The sequence below is a fragment of the Neovison vison genome, chromosome 14, assembly GCF_020171115.1.
Source record: "Neovison vison isolate M4711 chromosome 14, ASM_NN_V1, whole genome shotgun sequence".
Taxonomy (NCBI): domain Eukaryota; kingdom Metazoa; phylum Chordata; class Mammalia; order Carnivora; family Mustelidae; genus Neogale; species Neogale vison.
Window position 1 is genome coordinate 31,476,311 of NC_058104.1, and position 26,294 is coordinate 31,502,604.

Consider the following 26,294-nt stretch of genomic DNA (forward strand, 5'->3'; position numbering starts at 1 on the left):
AGCTATTTTCATTTAAACAGAACAGTGAATGGTCAGAGCCCATGTATTATGCATTTTACTTTCTTTAGGGAAAGGATTAAAGGGAGAAAGGGCAACATGTGAGCAAAGTGGGAAAGGGGAGAAGGTGAGGGAGAGAGAGAATCCCAAAGAAGCTCCACACTCAGCACCAAGGCCGGCTTGCAGCTCAATCTCAGAACCTCGAAATCATGACCTAAGCAGGAATCAAGGTTCTGCTGCTTCACCGACTGAGCTGCCCATGAGCCCCTGCAGGTTCTTTATGGACTTCAACTCCTATTGCTCAAGTGACCTCAGAATCCAGTATGCTCCCCCTTTCACAGATTAAAAAAAAAAGCTGAGGTCCTGAGAAGGCCCCACTGAGAGTTGGACTTTGGGCTGAGAAATCCAAATCTGCAGGACACTAGGACTGACGTCCCGGGGGAGGTGCACAGCTGCAGGCAGGGTGGTGACATAGATACAGAGGCCTGGTGACAGGGCTCCAGCTACGGTGGCTCCTGGTCAACACTGACTCCCCCACGAACAGTCTGACTCTGGTTGATGAGGCGAGGGCAGCCACCCTTCGCCAGGTCTCACTCCCGTCTTCCCTTTTTCTCAAACCCTACATGCCGCAGATGAAGCGAGAGGTGTTTCATCCCTCCCAGAACAACAAAGGCGGATGCTGGACATGCACGACGGTAAGAGACAGACGTCTGCCATTGTGCGACAGAGACACTTCCTTCCCAACAATGGCACCTGCCCACTGCTCAGTGTGTGCAAAGAGCCAGGCACACGCATGTGTGTCCTGAGGAACTTCAGCATCTTCAAAGGGCCCCCAGCCCGGTTTCCCCTTGAATGCCAAGCCCTGAGCACAAACTCTGCCTTTGCTCCACCGACACAACTGCAAGGTGAGTATCCGGAAACAGAGATGCCTATAAGCTCCGCACGAAGACTTGCCACTTTGAACAGGAAAGGACACCACCCACGGACCCCAGGTTATACCCAACACACACAGCTCAGGACACTGCGAGGCCCAGAAAAGAACAGGACTCCAGAATAGGGTACAACTGAAAACACACCTGTACTTACTTGGTTCTCCACTGGGACCTTCTTGGGCACAGGGCTGCTATTGTCCCCTTGAGCTCCACAGGCTTCGGAGTGGAAAGGAAGCCCTAGTAGAGATGGAGGTGGATTCAGACTGGCGATGACCATGTAAGATTCAAGCCAACCCTCTCCCCCTGCCCCAGACTATTCCATGCTCTCCCTCTGGAAGGTCCTTCCTGTTTCTCACAGGACTCCCCTGACCCCTGTGGATGAAGGAGGGAACAGTCCCTCACCCTCACACGTATGACCACTCTGCCTGGGAACAGATGTTTCCAGAACTAATCTATAACGCAGGACAACTGGGGCCTCCACACATGAGGGTGATGTGAAGGTTGTGCTTCATCCAGCCCTGAGCCCAAAACCTCGTGTCTGCGCAGTGCAGCTGGGCAATGCTTCTGTGTCTGTCCTCTGCGAGATGTCACCTTTCTTCCCCATGGCAGACACCTGCTGCCCAGTTCTGGGCGGTGGCCCAGACAGTCCATGAGATGGACGTCCACACAAAGCGGAGGAATGTGACCATGTCCTCACTCGGGCTTAGCTTTGCTTTGAAAAGCCCTGTGGTACCACCTCTGCATCCTCTCACCGACGGAAGTGGCTAAACTGTGAATGTGCTTTATGGAACACATCAATTCAGATCATCTCACCGTGTGGTGGAGGAACGCGATGGGGCCGAGGCCCCCAGGTCCCCCAGTGTGGAGCTGGAGGAGGAGGAGGAAAGCCTGGTATATTCTGCCCCCTGTGGTAGGGCATACAGAGGGGACCTGGGCAATGAGGAAACACTCCCACACCTGTACTGACCTGCAGAAAGACAAGAAAACATTTTAGTAAAACAGACAAAAGTTGCAACACCAAGAGAAGAAACCAAAGCAAAGAGCTCTCAGCATGCGACTTCTTCCGGAGAGCAGCATCTGCTGCAAACCTGACCTGCCCCTCCCAGCTGGTGCCAGTTCAAAGACAGGGGAGAGGGCAGTGGCTGTCACAGGAATAGGCTGTCACCAAACATCACTGCCCAGGTCTGCCCACGTTCACCAGCAAGAACTCGTGTCTTAAAGATGAAAAAGGGTCACTGCAAACTAGTACAACAGCACATTCCAGACACGGGGGCATCGGCATCCAGGACAACACTTCGTCTTTCCTCCTCGGTCCCCGGAGAAGATTCTGGTTAGGTCAGAAGAGAGGGAATGGGACGAAACTGAATGCCCTTTCTCCACAAAGTTTCTGAGCCACTCGAGGGGAATCGTTCACTTGAGAGTCCCCAACTCTCCCCACGCTGCCTCGCCTCCTGACAAAGGGTTCTCTACTCTCTACAGTTTCTGGCCATGGACAAAGACCCTTGAGGAATTAGGGGCTTGTGGTCTGACAGAACCCTGGAAAAGCGTCTTCCGAGGAACATGATACCAATAAGCCTTCTTTACACTCAGCAGCTGTGTCTGTCTTAATACACAGTCATTTGGAAATTTCAACCGACTGAGTTCCAGAGTCATTTTGTCCAATGGGAAATGAAGATGGGAGGGCCAAATAAGAGAATTCACAGAAATGTATATGCTTCCCGATGGAAAACTCCACACGTATGATGAGAACAGAAATAAGCTCTTAGGAAAGTAAGGACCAAAGAACCTGCTCCTGGAAGCCCAGCTCAAGGGCTGGGAGGCAGTGGTCAATGCAGGTCATCACTGACGTCCCCCATTAGAACGTGTGCGCGGGTTGCGATTCCGACAGTGCGCCTGAGAGCTTTGATACTTCAAAATACTTGTAGAAAGGGTGTGAGTAGGTGGATTCTGCACAGCAGGTTTTCCAGCAGAGGTAAAACAGGGATAACTCGTGAAACTTACCCTGAGAATGTTCTAGACTGCAAAGGAGACAGTATTAAATTCAGAGAGAGTTTTCCCCAGGCTCCATTTGTGAGGATTTCCGGACCCATCGAGCCCCGGCATGAGCACAACACAGTTGCACTGAACGTAACCTAAAAGGAGTCAGGCCAGCCAGAGGACTTCACTGGGGAGGGAGCGGTCCACCTCCCCCAGTTACTTCCCCGGGGTGCACTGTGGGCAGGCAGGGGTGCACACACACGCACACGCATGGTCCCCAACACTAAGTTGCAAGACGGTAGCACCCGTGCCAGAACGGCTACCCGTCCCCTGCATCTCACCTACAGCCTGGGGTGAACAGAGGCCGTGGGGAAATCTACCGTCACCACATGTGAATATAGGTCTGCACCTCGACACAGACAAGGAGTCTGCCGCCAAGGATAATCCACAAAGGAAAAAACTCCATTCCGGACAGGCCGGGATCGACGTCCAGGACCACACTTCCCCATCATGGCAAGCACAGCATCTCCTTCTGTACATTGAGAACACGCTCCTTAGCTCAGGCGCAGAGCAAATGCGTAGTCCTTGGTGCTGAGAACGACGGACGGGCCGATTCACCAACCCCAAATGCAAACCGGTGTGTCTGGAGAGCACATGTGACGCTCCCAGGATGGGTCGGGAGAGACACTATGAGCTGGCACAGCCACCAGATCCCAACTGAACCCGCTCACGGGAGCACAACTGAAACCCGTGTGAGGGGTGGGCCCTGAGGGGGGTCACCGGGATTCCCTCTTCAGGGCTGATGCACCAGGGGGCGTTTTCTATGACACACCTGCACCTGGCGGCGGGCACCATCATCTCACCAAGGGGTCAGCTGGAGGGATTCCAGCTCACGTCTTTGCGCGCACAATTGGAAAGCAGAGGAGGTCTCACAACTCACCTTCTCCACCAACACTCAGGCTGCCCAAAGCACGTGGCACAAGTAGGAGGAAGTCGTGACTTTTCCCATTTTTCCCTCTGTGAGCACCTCTGCAGACCTCCTCCCGGGTTAGTCTCCTGACCCAAAAACAAAAAATGCTCCTGCTCCAGCAGGAAGGAAAACCACAAACCCAGCCGGACTACCTGAATTCACTGTGGAGTGAGACGTCATCCTCCTCGAGTTATGTACACAGATGCGCGCGCGGGCACACACACGCACACACACTCACGCACACACACACACACACACACACGAGGTGAGCATCCTACCACCACCTGTCTCTAAGCATCTGTAGCTTTGGGAGGAAGCGCGAAATGGAGGATCTCTAACAGAGCAGCCCGGAGGCTCCTGGGTGAGCGGCGTGCACTCTGAAAGGGATGATCGCAGATCACACGCAACACCACAAGGCCAGGACAGGGTGCTGTCCACACTGCAAAACATTTCAGAAACGGACACAACTCAAAACGCCCACACCACTTACCGTAGGCATCTCGGGGCCCTTTTGAGGGCCGGTGCGGCTGTTCATCCCGGGAACCGGTCTAGGTGCTGGATCAGACAAAGGACAGGTTTATTGTGGTTTGCATGCCCTCCATGCCTTCCTCTCCCATCTTGCACTCTTTCCCACACTCGCGTCCCTTATCAGAGGGTTTCCCACGTGACTCAAGTGACTCCTTTGCTAGGAGAGACACCAGTCCCCTGACCCTTGCGGGAGACAATCCAGGACCCCCGTTCCAGTGTTTCCATAAGTAATGCATCCCGTTTGGACAGGTCAGGGTACAACTGGCTGGAACTCAACACTAAAATTGGGGTGCTCAACACACATCAGGCAAATCACTTTTTCTTCATAGATTAAACATCTAAGTGAGAATAGCATTGGGTGGGTGACAGCCACAAACCCCCAACATGAACGGCCCACGTTCTCTTCTCAGGCCACAAAGGATGGTTCGTTTGTCCAGCCTGCGGATGAGACTAGCATGCGTGACTGACCAACAAGAAAAAATTTCAGAGAAGAAACAGACTCGGACAGTTGTATAGTCACGAACAAGAAAACATAGGCAGATGGAGCAATAAAACTATGGCATGACACCGACAGCATGAGAGGAATAAAATACCTCATTGATGAATATGGTCCCATAGATTACCAATAAAACAAAAATATAGGAACTTCCATAACAGGCAAATAAATGCCCTTTTTGACAAATAGTCTTTCCTCCCCCCAAGGTTTGACTCCTGAGTCAAGGTGGGAAGGGAGCTCGGCTCCCACATTCTCGGGCGCAGCTCTTCAGTAGGGGGTGGCCGGGGGGAAGGTGTGGAGGGACGTGAGCTCCACCTGTCACAAGGGCAAGTGTCCAGGAATGGGAAAGGCACCATGTGGTTTCACAGCAGAAATCAGGCTGCTGCATTTCACATCGTGCTCCCTACCTTGCCACAGAGGCTTCTGGAACTCAGGCCTTCCCGGCATCGGTCCGCGACGCGTGGGTCCCACAGGCAGCATCTCCCCATCTATCATGCGCAATCTTGAACACAGAAAAAGAATGGACATTTTTTAAGAATTAAAACACCACGTCCTCTCCTAGGCACTAAACAGCATAGCCGTCACCCCTCCGAACACCGTAAAAACGCACGGCAAACTCTCTCACCTGTGTTTCAGGTAGGCGTTCTCCCTGCTCTGCTGCACTATCCTCCTCTCCCAATCCCGAGCCCTCATCTGTGGGAGAAAAAACACACCCATCATCGGGTGTGCCAGACTGTGCCCCAAGAGAAGACGAGGAAAAGGAAAACACTTACCCAGTTAGCCACAGCATTCCTCTCCTGGACTGCGATCTGAAAAAAGCCAGCACACCAAGAGCCCATGTTCAGGGCTCTAAAGGCCACTACCGTCACCTGCAGGGGGCGCCAAGGGGTCAGTGTGTTGGGCACAACTCAGGTTACCTGGCTTTGGAAGGTCAACTCCGCCTCTGGCAGCTGGTGCTGCATGTCTTCCACTTGTTGTCTGAGGGACAAGTGTTTTCATCAGACAAAACCCAACATGGGGTGTGATTTTCCATCATCTGCCCAAGTGACCAACCTCCTCTATCAGTCCCCTCATACAACGTATCCCAAAACAGGACCACTTTCACCTGATTATAACTGGACAGTAAGATCAAAGCTATTGTTACAGCCTTTCTTAATCGTTTTGCTTCACCTGCAGGTTCAGAATTGAATAATTTCCTTACCCATTTTCAATCCTTCCCTCAGTTATCACATGACAAGTGTCTTTTGTCACGAAGCTCTATTCTCCTCGAACTTCTATCCTCACCATGGTTCCCAGTGTTGCAAAGACCATCACCATCAGATGGCACTACAACGTTTATACATAAGATTCATCCTAGGCAAACTGCTCTCCTCAAGATTAGGACAACTGAAACCAAGGACACTGGTGTGGAGCCAGTTTCCAAAGAGTCACGCCAGCGCTGGGGATCAGGACATGTTTAGTAATGTAATTGTTTTGTTCCTCATCTTTCTGTGGCTGTTAATTCTCTCTGGATATATCCTCTGAATTTTTGTGTATATCACCTGAGTCCTAATAATGTACAAAGATGAAAATCCAAAGGGAACAGGGATTTCAGGAGCCAGTAGTAGGTAGTGTCTGGACTTACCTATACTTCTCCATTTCATCTTCGGTCACCTTCAGCTTTTCTTTGGCAGCTGACAGCTCATTCCTGGTTGCATTCAGTTCATTAATGGTCTCTTCTAACTTCCTAAGATGGGAAAGGTATGTACATTGTCCAGGAGACAAGGTCCTGAATTTCGGCCATTGATCCTCCCAAGCACACTTGATGGCCTAGGTTGGAACGTCCCCACTAAAAGCACAGACTGAAAACACAACAGGAGATGAATGAAGGCCCCATTTAGGGTTCAAGAACAATCAAACTCTGGCTGCTGCCAAGTTCCCTCCAATCGGGACTGTCTTCATACTTCCCTACTTCAATTCATTCACCATGTCACCAAATAACATTGCACTCTGTGCCCTCTCAGGGTTGGTCTTTGGGTTGAGACGGTGAAGGCTCATTTCAATTCAAAGTGAAAAGCCAAGCCTGACCAGCCACACCCATTAGGATGAAGCAGTGGCCCATCATTAGTCTCACACCTCCATGGGGAGCCCTGATCCTTAGACCAAGGTTGGGCAACACAGTCAGCCCAAAAGGAACCTTCCAGAATAGGGCGTCACTGGCATGGAAACTCACTCCCACACATCTCTAGGATTGAGATGTACAACCCCTGCCCCCACTTGAAAAATCCTGGTGTAGGAAAAGGCCAACCGTACTGCCAAAAATAGGTCCTTAAATAATCCATGTGAACTGTCACATACTCAGGGTGTTTTGTCCAGGGAACAGACTTCAGATGGAAAACTGTCAACTCCATTGTGTTAACCTTCTCGAATACAAGACCAAGTTCAAGGATGGTGAAGGCAGCAAACGGTGATGTTAGCAAGGTTGGTTTGCTGGGCTGCCTCAGACTCTCGTTCATGGTGTTGATTCAAAGGTTCCAACAGGACACGTGTCAAGAATCACGCGCAGAAAAAAGACTTTAAAAGCTGAGACAAAACCTCGAGAAAGAGAAGGACATGAGCATCTGCTTCTGGCCTCTCCACGATCCTTCAGCAAATGGCTTCTGGAGCGGCAGTCAATGTGTGGCCCAGGGATATGGTGCTGAAGAGAGAAAGGTGGTGAGGACACTAGACCGGCCCCAAGAAGAACTTAGCAATGAACAGAACCCAGGTGCCTGTGAGAGAGAGCGGCCCCTACCCCTGGAGAGGGAAGAGATAACACAAAGCTGAGTCTCCAGGGAAGACAGGGAACAGTTTTGCTTTTCAACAGGAATGAGGGCCTCCAACGTCCTGATCTCCTCCTGAGAAACAAAAGGAAACACTGGACAAGAGACCAAACTTGTGAGTGCACCTAATTTTGAAAGAGCACATGAAAAACATGAGAACCAGATGGAGGAGGAGGAAGACTAGGAGGAAGCCTAGGAGAAAGCCAGCCTGGCAGTGGGAGCCAAGCTCCCCAGGACACATCAGTGAATTCTGGAACAGGCGAGTGAATACAAAGTAAAAGAACAAGCAACCTTTTGGGGACAGGTAGGAATGCAACAAGCAAAGTTCCGGTTCAGCCAGCAAAGATGAGACTTAGTAAAACTGCAGGCTTTGGATGGGATCCGGGAGAGTTCCACCTAGAAAAACATGTGGAGGGGCACAAGGGTGGCCTGGTCATTAAGTATCTGCTTAAAAGTATTTGATTCAGGTCATGATCCCAGAGCCCTGGAATCGAGCCTCACATTGGACTCCCTGTTCGGCGGGGAGTTCCCTGCTTCTCCCTCTCCCACTCCCCCTGCTTGTGTTCTCTCTCTCACTGTGTCTCTCTCTGTCAAATAGGTAAATGTACAATCTTTTCTAAAAATAAAAAAAATAAAAAAAAAAGAAAGAAAGAAAAAAAAGAAAATCACTTGGACAGGAAATACCCTGACCTTCTTAGTGACTGGGCTGCACCGAATGATCTCAGTTGTACACCAGATGAAGGGACCCAGTATTGCTGGAGCCCCAGCCCACGTTCCACAAAGAAACTTTCCTGGTTTCTGCAGGAAGAGATTCCAATTTTCTCTCCACATTCTGGGCCCAAGTCTCATGCTGCACAAGAATGGTACCTAATGCAGGAGCGGTAAGAGCACGTGGGGAGAGTGAACCTGAAAGGACAGTGTAGACCGACCCAGAGGGGATCCAAGCATCCAAGTGATTAATGCTGCTATCTGCCGGCGCAACTCCTTAGAACAGAAAGGAAAATGCAGGCTACACCTATCAAAATAGAAAGGGCAGGCACAATTCTACAAAATGCATTTAGCAAAAGTACTCTACGATCCAATTCCAGAAGTTCCAAATACAGTTATCTAGACTTGACGCCACATAAATTTATACAACGGTACTTATGACAACACAGCAAGAGTTTACTCTTCTGCAGTCCGTTTTTGTTGTTCACTGAACTCCACCATCATATCCACTTTCTTCCTTAGCAGGTTCAATTCCGCTTCTTTAGCTGTTTTCTGAGAACTCAGGGCATTATACCGGTCTTCCAGGAACCTTTCGCTCTCTGTAAAGGATGAGTTTCCTTTTGTGTGTTTGTGCCATGACCTGAGAACTTGGTTTTGATGGGGAAGGAGAAGGGCAAGACCGTGAAGGCAGGAAGGAATTCTTTCCCTGCCTGATGCAAACTCATTGCCACCCTATGGAGATTTCTTTCCCCTAAACAACATACCTTTCAGTTCTTGGTTTTTGCATGTGACGGCTCTCAGCACTTCATCATCCAATTCATCTTGGACCTTTAAGACAGATGTAAGAAAAGACCTATGAGGGCACCTAGCAGGACAGCATCAGAGAGGGCAACAAAGAAAGTCCTTGAGGCATAAATAGAATAAGGAGAAAGTAAGACAACTGGTTCATTTCAAAAAACACACAAATGGCTTTCTCAGTGGAACAGATACTAAAAGAAATCTTCTACTATATAATTGGACTTGCTATCGCCCTTCATCACTCACATATTTTGTGGGATTTTCTACATAATGTGGAGGGCAGCTCTGAATGATGTGAAGATTACCCAACTGTGAAATAAACCATACTTCCTAGACCTTGAAGTGGCAAACCTCATCGTGGTGGTCCCAAGTGAAATCGCAGCTCGCTGTTCAGTAGAAGCTGCAGTGCCCAGACGCCCACTCTCTACTGCGTAAACAGCTCACAGGTACACTGCACTCACCTCCCCCACAGAGTCAAAAGCCTCCGGAGCAGCATTCTAACATCGACCTCTTACCACATCCACAGTCTGGTTATCTCTGGAGTTCATAGCTTCTGAGAGAGCCTGTTTAAGACGAAGGGTGTCCTTCAAATTTTCATTGATGACCTCCACCTTTCTGATGTTCTCCTTCAAGATAATATATGGAAATATATATATATATGTATTGAATGAGGAACAAGGACTCATTCCTTGGGGCGCTTGGGTGGCACCTGGATGGTCCAGTGTGTGGAGTTTCTGACTCCTGCTTTCACTGGCCTCAAGTCCTGATCTCAGGGTCATGGGATTGATCCCTGCAGCAGGCTACACACTCAACATGGTGTCTGCTTGGGATTCTCTCTCTCTCTCCTTCAAGCCCCCTCCCCTCACTCTTTCCTTCTCTCAAATCCATCAATCTTAGAAATAATAATAATAAGAGTAATTATTATTTTTATTTCCACTGTTACAACACAATCCGGGCAAAGAAAGGATTCTTACTTTCCATTTATTTATTTCGCAAAGGGAAACCTTAGGCTGTCTCTTCCTTTGCGCTTCGTTCTTTGCTTTGCTGATCTGTAAAGCATAGAAAAAAGGAATCAGAATCCCAAAATAGCATCATGTTAGAGAATCCTATCTAACAATGTGTAACTCCTTTCTCGAAGAGAGAGGCAGTGCTCTACATTGTGAAGCTTCTCTTACTCAAGGACCACTCTGGATCCCATGAACTAGATCAATAGAATGAACTAGCCGAGGAGGAGGGAACCAAAATGAAATCACAAAAAATATTTGAAAGGGCACACATACCTTCTCCTCCCAACTGGCTATGGTTTTTTCAATTTCCTTGATTTCCCTTTGCACCTGATTAATATTACTCTTTATTTGGTCTAAAGGAAATGAAAGGAGAAAAAAGAATTTTAAGATAATTAGCAAAACCAGCGACACTGAATAATCCCAGTGGGATTGAATAATCCTACCAGGGACACATTCTCTGACACGTGGGTGTCACTAACTTGCTAGCATTCCCATTGTGCCTGAAGAAAGCAAGAACTCACAGCGATGAACAACGGCATTCGACCGTTTCCAAAGCGCCTGTCGGCCACCCAGGCCATCAACAGCCAGCACCTCAGAATCACCACAATCCATGAGCCCCAGACACTATCCATTATCCCCGCTGGCACACATTCGATTCCATTCATTTTCCCTTGGCAGGAAAGGCTCCCTCCACTTCCGACTCAAAACCATGCTTTGATCCTCTCCCATGACACGTGCTCTGTGAGGCAAGATCTGCCTTCTTCTCCAAGTGTAGCCTGTTTGCTAGACTCAGAGAGCTTTCTCCTCTTGACATTTCGCCAAGAGCCAGCTCATGACAAAGTACTCCCTCCAGACCTCAGGCTGTGATCATCACTTGCCTCCTAAACATCTCTCTGCAAAATGACACCTTGTATTCTCCCTAGTCCCACGAGGTGTTCCTCCTCCTGGTCTCTTAGACAGGGCAACTCCCTCCACATTGTCACTTAGACTCCCCATGGGGAAGAGAACCATTTGCAAGACTTAACAAGTCAGTGAGACATCAGGAGTCACCATATTTATCCCTCATCAGATTATACCCACATCATACACTGGTACCGAGAATTTTTGGCGAAGAAAGCCGAAGCTGAAAATCTTACCTTCATGTTGTCGAGGCTTTACCTAAGAGAGGAAGAAACAGAGATGGGCTGGATTTCAGAACATATTACAAGTAAAAATCTATAGTTCAGCTAGATACCAAATTTTTAATCCAAAGATATTAAAATAATCACTTTGCTTAGCAGAAGGAATTCACAGGATTAAAAAAGAAGACAACATTGGAATTTCTTGATTAAGTCATCATAGTTCACAATCCATTTCTGATAAAGAGCACAAGTGTGTATAACTTCCTTTTGAGTCCCAAATCTATTCACATTCTATTGCATCAGTGTTCAACCTATTCAATTTTGACAAGGGATCATGCAGATATTTACAACTTATTCATTATTTCACCATTTCCCTAGCTTTTGTTTAATGTTAGTAACCATGCAGTTTGTGTTAGGTTTTTTTTCATTGTATATATTTACTGAGATGGAATTTAAACATTGTCTCCAGCTTTACTGAGCTACAAGTATAACGTGTACAGTGTGTTGATGTGGTACATTTATAGATCACAAAATGATAACCACCACGGCTGATCCTTCAGCCTGCCCCATGGTTGCTTTTTGTGGTGTATGTAATAGAGTTTTGCTATTCTGTGTCCTTGGATGAATTTAGTGCAGGTTCCTGCCATGCTAATTACAACACAGAACATACCCATCACTGTCAGTTTGGTGAGTGCCTCTTTCCACTCAATTCTACCCTACAGGTGTTTGTGTGTCTTTTTTGTCTTTCATGGGGCATGTTTCTGGGATGCATCCATGTTGCATGGTTCTTGAATCTCCCAGATGGGAATCGACGCAAATCATTACAGTATGTGTGACCTTTTGAGTCTGGCTTCGCTCATTAAGTTCTTTGTGGAGATGAAGAGCCAAGAGAATTAGCAGTAAAACATGTGGGAAGAATTTGAGATTCCCAAATGGCACAAAGGGAATAGATGTTGGGGTCTTGGCAGCGCCCAGAATGCACTATTTTGTGGCCAACACAATGGTCTGGGAGAAACTTCAGACTGGAGCCTATGCTGCGTTGGAAGCAAGGTATAAGGTGATCTGTATAAAGCAGGGAAGCTTGGTAGGCACCATGGGGAAACGCGGAGGGGCATCCGTGGGTCCCTTGGAAGAGCTGGTCTTGATTTCTATTCCAGCTAATTGCTGTTTGGCTTTCCTGAGCTTTGCTCTGTGGTTCATGAACCAAACCTGCAGTATGGTGGGCTGGATCTCCAGTTTCTAGGCCATTTCTTTCTGAAGGCTGGGGAGTGGGGTATGGGTTCCGGCTAAGCCAGGATTCCAAATCAGCCAGCTGTTTTTTGATTCCTTTCCTTTGTGAATGCTTCTCGAGCTTTCCTTTAGGAAGGTCCCCTGTGCTGCGACATCCCGAGATCTAGCTGTGTCCCCATGCTCTGGTCCTGTGTCTCTCTCATCAGTTTTTGGTGCAGTGTTCTAGGATTCGCAGTTGTGTATAACACCCAGCGCTCCATGCAACACGTACCCTCCTAACCCATCACCTGGATCACCCATCACCTGGCTCACCCATCTCCCCACACCCCTCCCCTCTAAAACCCTCAGCTTGCTTCCCAGAGTCCATAGTCTCTCATGGTTCATCTCCCCCTCTGATTCTGCCCCCCTAACTCGTTTACTTCTCCATTCTCATAATATCCTCCATGCTATTCCTTATGTTCCACAAATTAGTGAAACCATATGATAAGTGACTTTCTCTACTGGACTTATTTCACTTAGCATATTTCCTTAACTTTTTTGCAACACAATATCTGCACTGGAGTATAGAACCTGGGACTATTGTAAAGTCCTGGAAGGAACTTGGGGGGTGTCTGGTTGGCTCAGTGGGTTGGGGCCTCTGCCTTCGGCTCGGGTCATGATCCCAGAGTCCTGGGATCAAGCCCCACATCGGGCTCTCTGCTCAGCAGCAGCCTGCTTCCTCCTCTCTCTCTCTGCCTGCCTCTCTGCCTACTTGTGATCTCTGTCTGTCAAATAAATAAATAAAATCTTAAAAAAAAAAGTCCTGGAAGAAAGGAAAAAAGAAGGCAGAGAGTCAGGAAGGCAAGGGAGCAAAAGCTGTGTCAAAGATATGACTCTTTCCTTCTCTAGAAAGATTTCCTGAAACTTTCCAAAGAGTTGGCTGTTTACTGAATTCACACACAGTTAGAGCACATCAGGTGCTATGAAGTCTCCCAGACTATGAGAAATGGAATGTCATCAAAAAGAAGTAAAAGCTATCGAATGAGAAAATAGAGTGGCCCATGATGACAGATGAAGCATAAGCCACCACAGAAAGACAGCGGATGTTTCCAAAAAGGGGAGCCAGGCAATTCAGACTCGAGTGACACTGGTCTTATTAGAGCTCAATAACATCTAGGCAAGACCTCATTTTGCACCATGAACATATTTCCCCATTCAACAGTTTTACGGGATGATGAGAGGCTGAGGCCAACCCCCACATCTTGCCAGGATCTTGGAATATCACCATGCTATCACAAACCAGTCATCATAATGTTGGTGGGGAGAGTGCATCAGGGCAGGGCAATCAGACAACCATAGTTATTCCTTTAATTTCACATGTTGATTAGGAACCTCTGAGCTCCCCTGGCCCTTGTCACCAACCCCAGAGGCAGGGGAAGTGTAAAGGTAGATGGCTACACCGAATACATAATATTTTTCTTTTCTCTTTGAAGGGAAGTTTTCTCCATTGACAGGGAGAGGGAGGAGTATTCCCATGGAGAAAGAAACTCGAGAGTTCTTCCTTCTTAGAAAGATCAGCCCTCAAGTGAAATCATGTCACCAGAGTCTAACTCAGGGTTTCCCAGAGACTAAGCCACAAAGGTGAGGGAAATACTCGACTCCAGTGCCATCTCTCCCTGCCTCACCGATGAATACCTCAGTCTAACCCTGAGTCAGAGGAGCAGAAAACCTCACCCTAACACCCACCTACCTCAGTTCCTTTACCAGGACACAGTATCTTGCTTTCAACACAACCCTACAAGACATGCTACAGGTAAAAACCATGAGAGCAAGCACGAGAATCACACTTCTTGTGGCAGAAGGGATGGGTTAGCCGGCTGGGGCTTTAAAGTCCCTTCCATGTAGGATAATCCATCTAAGGGAAAAGTGCACAAGAGGAAAAAGAGGTGGTACATGTAAGCATAGATATGAAACTCTAAGACTGTAACATGATTCTAGACAACACCACCAATAAATCAAGAGTGCTTGTGCTGGCTTCATGAAGAGGCTCAAAATAAACCAGAGCAAAGAATCATTGACAGGAAAGAATATCCAGTAGAAACTTCCAAAAAGGAAACAGAAAGGGCGCCTGAGTGGCTCAGTGGGTTGAGTCTCTGCCTTTAGCTCAGGTCATGATCTCAGGGTCTTGGGATCAACTCCCACATTGGGCTCCCTCCTCGACGGGGAGCCAGCTTCCTCCTCTCTCTCTCTCTCTTCCTGCCTCTCTGCCTACTTGTGATCTCTCTCTGTCAAATAAATTTTAAAAAATTATTAATAATAAAAAAAGCAACACAATGACAAAAATTACAAAGACAGCACAGAAAATCCAAGACTGGTAGGTCACTGCAAAATGTGTAACACACACATAATAGGAATTCCTATTCCTATAGGAGTGAGGACAGAGAGATATTTGAAGCAATAATGACAGAGGATTTTCTAAAATTAATGGAGTTTCCAAATCAAGATCCGGGGAAATAAAACATCAAAAGCAGGAGAAATAGGGCGCCTGGGTGGCTCAGTGGGTTAAAGCCGCTGCCTTCGGCTCAGGTCATTATCCCAGGGTCCTGGGATTGAGCCCCACATCGGGCTCTCTGCTCATCTCTCTCTGCCTGCCTCTCTGCCTGCTTGTGATCTCTGCCTGTCAAATAAATAAATTAAATCATTAAAAAAAAAAGCAGGAGAAATACAAACACACACACACAATGAACAAAAAGCACCAATAATGTCTGTTATAGAATATTCAGCTACAGATCATTAAAGACAAAGAAACAGTTCTGCAAATCTGGAGCAGGGGCTGGGAGTGGGTAGGGGAAGGGGGAGAGGGGAGCAGTAACACCTTACTCCAGAGGAAGACAGATAAGAACGACATCGCACTTCTTTTCAGAAAAGATGCCATGAAGAAGGATGAAATGTGTACACTGTTGAAAGAAACATCGAACTAGAAACCTTTTGCCAGTGAAAGGATCCTTCAAAACACACCTCAGAGTAAGTAAGGAAAACCATCAGGAACAACGACGGGCATTATTTCAATGATGAAGGGGTCTCCATTTCTCCATTGTCCATTTCTCCAAAAGGACACAACAATTTCTAATGTGCATGCATCAACAACAGAGTATCAGAGCACATGAAGCAGAAACGGAAAATATTGCTGGTGGGAACAGATGAATCCATTCCTACAGCTGGAGAATTCAAAACCCTCTTATCAGTCATTGACAGACCCAGAGATACACAAATAACATGAGAACACAGGTGCACTGGCGAGCATCACCCATCCGCTGCATCCACTGACCTCGGCAGAATACATGATTCAACGACGAGGTATAGACACTCTTCTCAAGCTCACGTGGAACAGTCACTGAGAGAGGCCATAGTCGGGGCCATACAACACATGAGAACCACCAAAGGAATCGAAACTACAGGAAACAATGCTCGCAGACCACAGATGACTCAAACTAGAGATTGAGAACACAGAGAGCTGGAGAATGGCCCAAAACCGGAGATTCAACAGCACACTTCTAAAGAAGACAAGGTGGGGAGGGAAGGTGGGTGGAGGGACGGGGGAAAGAGGGGAAGGGGAAGAAGAGTCCACTTCTTGTGGCGAGCACTGAGGAATGTACAGAATTGTGGAGTCAAGTTGTACACCTGAAACTCACATTACACTGTTTGACGATTATGCTTGAACTTAAAAAAAAAAAAAAAAAAGAACATATGGATCAAGAAGACACTTCAATAGAAATTTAAAACTACATCAATCTAGGTGATCATCGAAATGGACATATTAGAGGGAAATCTGTAGTACTGAATGGACATAAAAATATCCAGTGACTATAAAATTTTCTGCTTATTTATGAATGAAAGTACACAAGGTACATTACTATACTTACAGCGAGGATGGTTCTCCACAGGTAAATGAGAAAGGCACAGGTTCCCAAGCAGGCAGTTATAATGAGAAGCTTCCACAGAACTTCAATCACATCAGGGCCAACACAGAAATGGTCAGGCAAGGAAAGGACAAGCTGAAATACCATTTGAGACAATGAGGAATCTCAAAGACATTTACTGTGTATCTGTCACAAAGAATCTACTTTACAAACCCTCAACCGGCCTCCAGGAGGTAAGCATACCTCTCACCTACCTCCTCCTGGAGGGGAAGGCGCACAGAGGGATGACCAAGGAGCTGGGGCAAACTCTGGGGAGTGATACGTGTGTTTATCATCTTACCACGGTGATGGTTTCCTTGTTGCTTACCTATGTTCAATATCAACAAACAGTATCCTTTGAAAAGATGTTGTCATCACATATACATTATAACACACTGAAGCTGTAGGCAAAATCTAATAGACAAATCTTAAGAGATCTTACTCTACCTACAAGGACGTTGCAAATTTGTTTCTATGGCTAACAGAACTTGAGAATGGATAAGCCAACATAAAATACACAAGAAAAGTCAATGTAAACTTAGAATAGGTAAGAAGTCAGTGACTTCTACTGCACATCCATGAAGGAGCTGGATAAACTCCTTTGGTACGTTTCCAAAACTACACCCAAAATTTATGGAAGAATGAGAGAAAGCATGAATATAATGTACTAGAGGTGCAAAGGAGCATGTTATATGGACAGATGTTTATAGATTAGGACATTCGTGACAGAAAAGGGAGGCTGCTCTTTAATATGATATGTAATTATTTTCCAGTAAAAATTATATTAGAGTTATTGCTTAGTTTCTGAAAACATTAATGTTTTCTTTCAATGCTCACATTGCTTATGAGTCACAGTCCAAGATGTCCGATTCCTGAAGTACATAACGATTTGCATAATCAGGTGATCATGTGTGCTCTAAGGTTATCTGTGACATTTAGGATCTCCAAAACGCCGATGAAAGGAAGTCCTTTCCTATTGCTTAGTATTGTAATTAAATCGGGCAATAAAAGCTATAAAATTTAACTCTTTAAAGAGAGAAAGTATTAAAGAATGTATTTATTTCTTTGAGAGACAGAGGAGGGAAGGGCAGAGGGAGACTGAGCAGCAGACTGCCAGCTGAGCAGGGAGCCCAACCAGGGCTCAATCCCAGGACCCTAGGATCCTGACCCAAGCCTAAGGCAGACACTTAACTGCTTGAACCACCCAGGTGCCCGGGAATTCTAAAAGAATACAGTATTCCTGGATATGAACACCAAGGAAGGAACACATCATTTTACAAAAACTAGATTTAGAAGTACTACAGGTTAAAAGACACTAACAATGCAATTCTTACTAGTTCACACCAAGCTTGAATTTTGTGGACACACACCTCTCTAGAAAGGAGCTCCTGAAATATGTAACAATTTCCCCTTCAGCCCACACAGCTGAGGTCAGAGAAATGTGTGCTAGCGGGAAACGTACACGGTCTTTGAACATCCACTGTCTGAAAGAGAGCAGTAGCTGTCAGACAATGGTTGATCATGGGTATCAAATGCACAAGAGACAGAGGCCATCTTGTCAGGAATGTAAAACGCGCCCCGTCGTGGGTACTCAGTACATCTGGCAGCTGTCTGGATGCTGATACGAGTAGCTGAATCTGCACTAGATGACAGCCAGTGGGGCCAAAAACACTAGGTTCTCGACAGCGGCCATGAGCAGGTGGAGGTGGGAAACGCAAGAGCAGTTCATTTAGGCAAGAGTTCAGAGATGGGGTAGAATGAGAAAGGTGAACAGATCCATGAGATGCAGCCTAGGTAGAAGGGAATAATTGAAATCAAGACGACCAAGAAATTCCCTCTTCTGAAGACTCCAGTGAAACAGAATGAAGCCTATTTTGACTAGAGATCTTCACATGGGATAGGTCTGCCTCAATGAAAGGGTCCTTCTTGAACAATGACACTTCCGGACCCCTGTTTCATAATCTGGTACAAGCAGATCTAAAGAAGTCTACTGATTTCCAGGGGTGTCCCATAACTGTTATCTCTCTCTCTCTTTCTCTCTCCTGGGGTTACAGGTTTTACTTTTTCATCATAGAGTGAAATATTCATGCTGGGAACCACTTATTTCTTTATATTTGGACAATCCTAAGGATATCCAGAACCTTCTTATCTTGGGGAAACCAACACTCTGCACAAACTTGGCCGAAGAAAGAACAACAACTCATTCACTCCCTGATCACATCACTCCTAGTGATGGTTCCTGTGAATATATCCCAGCAGGATGCAGTCCCTTAGTGTCTTCTGGGATTCTCAGGTCTCCATGGACCAGGAGGGACACATGGTCCCTGGGGACAGCCTCCAAGACCAGAAGGAGAGGGCTGATTCAGAAGCTGCTGAAAGTCAACAAACCCAGAAGCACAGAGCACAAAGGACCTTTCACTTTTTAACACTCTAGTCCCAACACCAAAGCTTCAGATACCCAGGGCTGTCAAACATGACGAATATAAACAATGTGCTGATAGGAAAACCAACTATACAGAAGATGGACCCTGAATTTACCAGGTGTTGGGGACCGCCTCCAGCCGGGAAAATCCCCGCCATTACAAGATGGCGTTTGGCTCACTGCCAGCAAAATATGCTGCAAGTAAACAAAGAAGGTTCTGGTGAAGATCGCCTAAAGGAGGACATAGTCATTGGCTGTTTCAAATTTAATCAGGATAGTAACAGGACTCTCATTGGCTCTCCCCATTGTTTGGCCCCTTATTGGTCACCTTGTTCACTGATTGGTCATGTAAACGTATATAAGTGTGTAGGCTTGCGGAAATAAAGACAGAGAAGATACATCTGAACCGGGGCTTCTTGTCGTCCTTGAGGGTCGAGGGCGACAATCAGGCTTGAAGCAGGATCATCATTGGGCTTCCAGGGGCTCATCTAACACCTCTAGCTCCTATTAAATTAGAGTTCTGACATTGTCAAAAACAATGTAATGAGATAGAATGTACATATCAACAAGCCCCCTATTTAGGACAAAGAGCTCAATGGCTTTCATATCTTCACAAATCCTTCCTCTTGACACTATAAACCTGGGGTGTTCAGGTTTCCATCCTACAAAAGCGGCTCTTCTTGGACCAAGGAGCACAGACAGGACCCATAACATGATGGAAATGGCTGTGGCCAAAACCCCTTAAGGCTGACTGAAAAACCTTCCCTGTTGTGCCCGGTCTTCAGGAAGAACTATCATTCTTCTGAGGTTCCCATCAGGAACCCCATGAAAAAGCTGTTATGAAACCACCATGTGAAGGAACCCAGTCAGAAGGAAGACACCACTAGTAGCTCAGTCAGTTAAGTGACCAAGTCTTGGTTTGGATCAAGTCATAATCTCATGGTCCTGAAATTGAGCCCCTCTTTGGGCTCTGGGCTCTATGCACAACTGGTTTGGGATTCTGTCTTTCCCTCCCCGCCCGCGCCATTCCCCATCACCTGTGCCCCTTCTTTTGCTCAAAGAAATCCTATTTCAAAAAATAAGAAGAAGGAAGACACCACTGAAGTGTCATGTTTACTCACATTTGGGTTTGGGGAACTGGGATATGGGAACACGAGGAGCCAGAAGAGTAGCCTTTGCACCATCATGTTCTTGTCCTTTTAAGGGGCACTGTGGCCCCAGGGAGGAGGTGAAGATGGGGGGCAGGGAAGGGAAGAGTGGGAGGGTTAGGGAGGGGTGGGGAGGGGAGAGGGTGGTAATTAAGGATGGGAATAGGGAGGAATTAGGGGGTACGATGGGGAAAGCCTTGGTCAGGAGAAGAAGGGGGTCAAGGACAGTGTCAGGGTCAGATTAAGTATTCAAGGGGAAGGAGCAGGGTTCACAAAGGTTAGGAGGTCAGCAGGTTAGTAAAGCACGAGGTCAGCAGGACAAATTAGCAGGTAAAGTAAATTCTCAGGAGCAGTTGGTATGAAGAATCCAACTTCCACCAAACCTTCCCCTGTTTGAACGTTTCCTTAGCAACCTAGAACCCTTTTGATCTCTCCACCAATCAGCTGCCTTTGCCCCTAGTACCTCAACATGGATGCCACAGGTGACCTCGTTGATACAAAGCCCCTTCCCCCCTGATACCCCACTACGGGCCATCCCAACGACAGGTCCTCTCTGGAACTTTGGCCATCCTTCCTGTTTGCTCCCTCCAACCCAGGTCCCTCTTCCCTCTTCTGGGTGCTCTCTCCTTCCTTTCCACACTCCCGGCCCAGAGCCACTGGCTGAACAAAGGAGAAAGCAAAGGAGGACCAAACGGCAAAAACAAACAAATACACAACCAGAGTAGGAGGTTCCAGCCTTCTCACAGCAACTCAACGCAGTCTACAGAGCATACCTAAGATACAGCTCTTGATGGCAAACCATCAGGCGCGTGCACACACACACACACACACGCACACGCACACACATACACACACTGGTGAGGCCACACACACGGGTGAGGCCACACTGCCCTCTGCTGACCACACGGTGTAAATGCACATGTATGTCCCCTGGGCCTCCCTCCAAGGCATCCCCATACCTGCATTAGTGCCAACAACAGACACAAGGACCTCTGTGTCCTCCTTAACTCCTTCCATTCAGGTCCTGGCTGCTCCTCACAGCTGATCCTGCCACGCCGGATGTTCGCTCAGGGCTTTCTCCACCTCCGTGCGCCCGATGCGGTTCCTGCAGGATCAATGGCTCTTGTCTGGTTTCTGAGCAGCTGCCCAGGTCAAGAGACCCAGGCCCTCAGGTCTCATGTTTTGGAGGATCCCATCTACCCCTGGACTGCAGGAAAACTATACCTCGGACCTGGCTCTGTCATAGGCCCCAAACATGAAGAATGCACACTCCGTGCTGAGACATACAACACTCGCATGCTCCCCAGAGTATCTCGCCTCGCTTCCTCTGCTCAGGGAGGAGGGTGAATATTTACCTTTGCACTAGCTCTGGGGCGTGACTCAAGCAGCTTCCTTTGACCTGAAACCTAATGGAACTCTTAACATTTATCTTGAAAATTTATGCGAATTCTGCATACTTGTCCCCATTAGATTAGCATGTTTGCATCTGACCCTGCATTTACCCCATCCAAGTGTGAGCGTTTCAGGGACTCCTGTGGTGTCGATGGTCAGAGAGAGGATCTTGCCACACTCACCAGCTGGCCCTGGAACAAGGTTGCAGGATCACGGGATGATTCACGTGGTTTAGAGCAGAAAGCTCACACCAAGGCACTGCTCCCATCCAGGAAAGAGGACGCATGACACGCCATTAGAACTTTCATAGGAATTGCATTGAATCTATAGATTGTTTGGGGATAGTAGGGACATTTTAACCATGGTAATTCTTCCAACCCCTGAGCATGGACTGTGTTTTCATTTGTTTGGGTCTTCTTTGATTTCTTGTAGCAGTGTCTGGTAGTTTTCAGTATAGAGGTCTTTTACCTCCTTGGTTAATTAGATTCCTAGGTGTTTTATTCTATTTTATCCAATTGTACGTGGGACTGTTTTCTTACTTTCTCTTTCTGATAATTCACTTGCCTTTCCCTCTAACGGGTCTAAGTTTTACCTTTTCGTCTCTTGCCATCAGCAACCATTATTCTGACTTCTAAAACCATAGATCGATTTTCCCTGCTCACTGAGACAAATGGAGTCATTCGGTCTGTACGTCTTTGTGTCTGACTTCTTTCTCTCCAAATAAGGCCTGTGAGATTTACACATGTCATTGTCTGTATCAATAGTTCATCCTTCATCATTATGTAGAATCCCATTCTATGAACATACCTAAAATGGACTTCTCCACTCTACTTTTGGTGAGAGAATGGAATTCTTTCCAATCTGGGATAACATGAATAAAGTTGCTATAAACATTATTGTACATGTTTGTTGCTGAATACTTGTAGGGATTTTATGATAGATAAATATCTAGGAGTAGAGATGCGGAATCATAAGGTATACGTAGTTTAAGCTTCATTAAGGTATTACCACACAGTTTTCTAATTCCTAACTTATACTCATACTGCAGTGGAAGCTGAATACAAGGTCAATAAAAGCTCCAATTGCATAGTTATGCTGAGCAAAATAAGTCAGTCAGAGAAAGACAAATATCATATGATTTCACTCCTGTGCAATTTAAGATACAAAACAAATGCACATAAAGAAAAAAGGGAAAGAGAAAGAGAGAGGGGAGCAAACCAGGAAAAAGACTTATAACTGCAGGAACAAACTGGTGGTCTCCAGAAGGGAGGTGGGGACATGGGTGAAATAGGTGATGGGCATTGAGGAGGGCACTTGAGGAGCACTGGAGTTTGTACTGGGTGCTGAATCACTAAATCCTACACTTGAAACTAATATTATACTGTATGTTAACTAACTGGAATTTAAAATAAAATAACATTAATTAAAAAGTTCGATTTGCTCCATACCCTCCACAACACTTGAGATTATGAATCTTTCAAACTTTAGTTATCCCTATAAGCATGCAGTATTATTTCATCAGAGTTTTCATACCATTTTAAGGGCCACGTAGTAGTTCCTTCTGTCAAGATGATGAAGTTTTTTAGTTTACTAATCTTTAATTGTTAGAGGCTTTTATTTTTTTAATTCTTTAAAAAACACTTGGATGATCATCCTTTAATATAAAATTTTTGTGTTCCAATATCAGAAATTAAAAGAGAGTTATCACTACAGATTTTACACACTTAAGAAATTAGGGGCGCCTGGGTGGCTCAGTTGATTAAGTGTTTGCCTCAGCAGTGTTGGCTTAGGTCATGATCTCAGGGATACAGCAAAGGCGGTCCTAAGGGGAAAATACATAGCATCCAAGCCTCGCTCAAAAAAACTGAAAAATCTAGAATACACCAGCTGTCTCTACACCTTAAAGAACTGGAGAATCAACAACAAATCAAACCAACTCCACACATAAGAAGGGAAATCATGAACATTAGAGCTGAGATCAATGAGGTAGAAACCAGAGATAGAGTAGAACATATCAATGAAACTAGAAGCTGGTTTTTTGAAAGAATCAATAAGATCGATAAGCCACTGGCCACACTAATCCAAAAGAAAAGAAAGAAAGACCAAATTCATAAAATTATGAATGAAAAGGGAGAGATCACAACTAACACCAAGGAAGTAGAAACAATCATCACAACTTATTATCAACAGTTATATGCCAATAAGCTTAGCAACCTAGATGAAATGGATGCATTCCTGGAAAACTATAAAGTACCAAAAATGAACCAGGAAGAAATCGACAACCTGAATAGACCAATATCTAATAATGAGATTGAATCAGTGATCAAAAACCTCCCAAAAAACAAGAGCCCAGGACCTGACGGATTCCCTGGGGAATTCTACCAAACCTTAAAAGAAGAAATAACACCTATTCTCCTGAAGCTGTTTCCAAAAATTGAAGCAGAAGGAAAACTTCCAGACTCTTTCTATGAAACAAGCATTACCCTGATCCCCAAACCAGGCAAGGACCCTACCAAAAAGGAGAATTTTAGACCAATATCACTGATAAATATGGATGCTAAGATTCTCAACAAGATCCTAGCCAACAGGATCCAACAGCACATTAAAAAGATTATCCACCATGATCAGGTGGGATTCATCCCTGGGCTACAAGGATGGTTCAACATTCGCAAATCAATCAATGTGATACAACAAATTAATATGAGAAGAGAGAAGAACCACATGGTCCTCTCAATCCATGCAGAAAAAGCATTTGACAAAATCCAGCATCCGTTCCTGATGAAAACGCTTCAAAGTATAGGGATAGAGGGAACATTCCTGAACCTCATCAAATCTATCTATGAAAGACCCACAGCAAATATCATCCTCAATGGGAAAAAGCTTGCAGCCTTCCCATTGAGATCAGGAACAAGGCAAGGATGCCCACTTTCACCACTCTTGTTCAACATAGTATTACAAGTCCTAGCAACAGCAATCAGAAAACAGAGAGAAATAAAAGGTATCCAAATTGGTAATGAAGAAGTCAAACTCTCTCTCTTCGCAGATGACATGATTCTTTATATGGAAAACCCAAAAGACTCCACCCCCAGACTACTAGAACTCATACAACAATTCAGCAACGTGGCAGGATACAAAGTCAATGTGCAGAAATCAGTGGCTTTCTTATACACAAACAATGAAAATACAGAAAGGGAAATTAGAGAATCGATTCCATTTACTATGGCACCAAGAACCATAAGATACCTGGGAATAAACCTAACCAAAGAGGTAAAGGATCTGTACTCGAGGAACTACAGAACCCTCATGAAAGAAATTGAAGAAGACACAAATAGATGGAAGACCATTCCATGCTCTTGGATCAGAAGAATAAACATTGTTAAAATGTCTATACTACCTAGAGCAATCTATACTTTTAATGCCATTCCGATCAAAATTCCACTGGCATTCTTCAAAGAGCTGGAGAAAATAATCCTAAAATTTGTATGGAATCAGAAGAGACCCCAAATCGCTAAGGACATGTTGAAAAACAAAAATAAAGGTGGCAGCATCACGTTACCTGATTTCAAGCTTTATTACAAAGCTGTGATCACCAAGACAGCATGGTACTGGCATAAAAACAGACACAGAGACTAGTGGAACAGAGTAGAGAGCCCAGATATGGACCCTCAACTCTATGGTCAATTCATCTTCGACAAAACAGGAAAAAAAATACAGTGGAAAAAAGACAGTCTCTTCAATAAATGGTGCTGGGAAAACTGGACAGCTATATGTAGAAGAATGAAACTCGACCATTCTCTTACACCTTACACAAAGATAAACTCAAAATGGATAAAAGACCTCAATGTGAGACAGGAATCCATCAGAATCCTAGAGGAGAACATAGGCAGTAATCTCTTCGATATCAGCCACAGCAACTTCTTTCAAGATACATCTCCAAAAGCAAAGGAAACAAAAGCGAAAATAAACTTTTGGGACTTCATCAAAATCAAAAGCTTCTGCACAGCAAAGAAAACAGTCAAAAAAACAAAGAGGCAACCCACGGAATGGGAGAAGATATTTGCAAATGACAGTACAGACAAAAGGTTGATATCCAGGATTTATAATGAACTCCTCAAACTCAACACACACAAAACAGGCAATCACATCAAAAAATGGGCAGAAGATATGAACAGACATTCTCCAATCAAGACATACAAATGGCTCTCAGACACATGAAAAGATGTTCATCATCATTAGCCATCAGGGAGATTCAAATTAAAACCACATTGAGATATCACCTTACACCAGTTAGAATGGCCAAAATTAACAAAACAGGAAGCAACATGTGTTGGAGAGGCTTTGGAGAAAGGGGAACCCTCTTCCACTGTGGGTGGGAATGCAAGTTGGTGCAGCCTCTTTGGAGAACAGTGTGGAGATTCCTCAAGAAATTAAAAATAGAGCTTCCCTACGACCCTGCCATTGCACTCGTGGGTATTTACCCCAAAGACACAGATGTCATGAAAAGAAGGGCCATCTGTACCCCAATGTTTATAGTACCAATGGCCACAGTCGCCAAACTATGGAAAGAACCAAGATGCCCTTCTATGGATGAATGGATAAGGAAGATGTGGTCCATATACACTATGGAGTATTATGCCTCCATCAGAAAGGATGAATACCCAACTCTTGGAGATACATGGACGGGACTGGAAGAGATTACGCTGAGTGAAATTAATTCAAGCAGAGAGAGTCAATTATCATATGGTTTCACTTATTTGTGGAGCATAACAAATAGCATGGAGGACAAGGTGCATTAGAGAGGAGAAGGGAATTTGGGTAAATTGGAAAGG

General features: G+C 45.7%; 2 protein-coding genes across 4 annotated transcripts in view; both read right to left on the bottom strand.

Moving 5' to 3' along the window:
• Positions 1 to 646: 646 nt before the first annotated feature.
• LOC122895472 (transport and Golgi organization protein 1 homolog) lies at positions 647 to 19,063 on the bottom strand. Its single transcript, XM_044232900.1, has 16 exons — positions 19,042 to 19,063; positions 16,468 to 16,599; positions 11,351 to 11,372; positions 10,488 to 10,567; positions 9,723 to 9,833; positions 9,174 to 9,237; positions 8,870 to 9,008; positions 6,525 to 6,626; positions 5,818 to 5,878; positions 5,674 to 5,709; positions 5,526 to 5,593; positions 5,308 to 5,402; positions 4,367 to 4,431; positions 1,743 to 1,896; positions 1,084 to 1,166; positions 647 to 895 (listed from the first exon to the last, which is right to left on the bottom strand). The coding sequence occupies exons 5-16, from the start codon at positions 9,753 to 9,755 to the stop codon at positions 647 to 649; spliced, it is 1,149 nt and encodes a 382-aa protein (XP_044088835.1). The 5' UTR covers positions 9,756 to 9,833; positions 10,488 to 10,567; positions 11,351 to 11,372; positions 16,468 to 16,599; positions 19,042 to 19,063.
• A 344-nt stretch (positions 19,064 to 19,407) lies between these two features.
• LOC122895678 (transport and Golgi organization protein 1 homolog) overlaps positions 19,408 to 26,294 on the bottom strand; it is a 64,966-nt gene continuing 58,079 nt past the window's right edge. For all 3 annotated transcript variants that reach the window (XM_044233254.1, XM_044233255.1, XM_044233253.1), the window contains 2 exons: positions 21,033 to 21,178; positions 19,408 to 19,429 (listed from right to left, as the gene is read on the bottom strand). In XM_044233254.1, the coding sequence (XP_044089189.1) occupies positions 21,109 to 21,178 (70 nt within the window). In that variant the 3' untranslated portion in view covers positions 19,408 to 19,429; positions 21,033 to 21,108. The remainder of the gene's footprint in view (positions 19,430 to 21,032; positions 21,179 to 26,294) is intronic.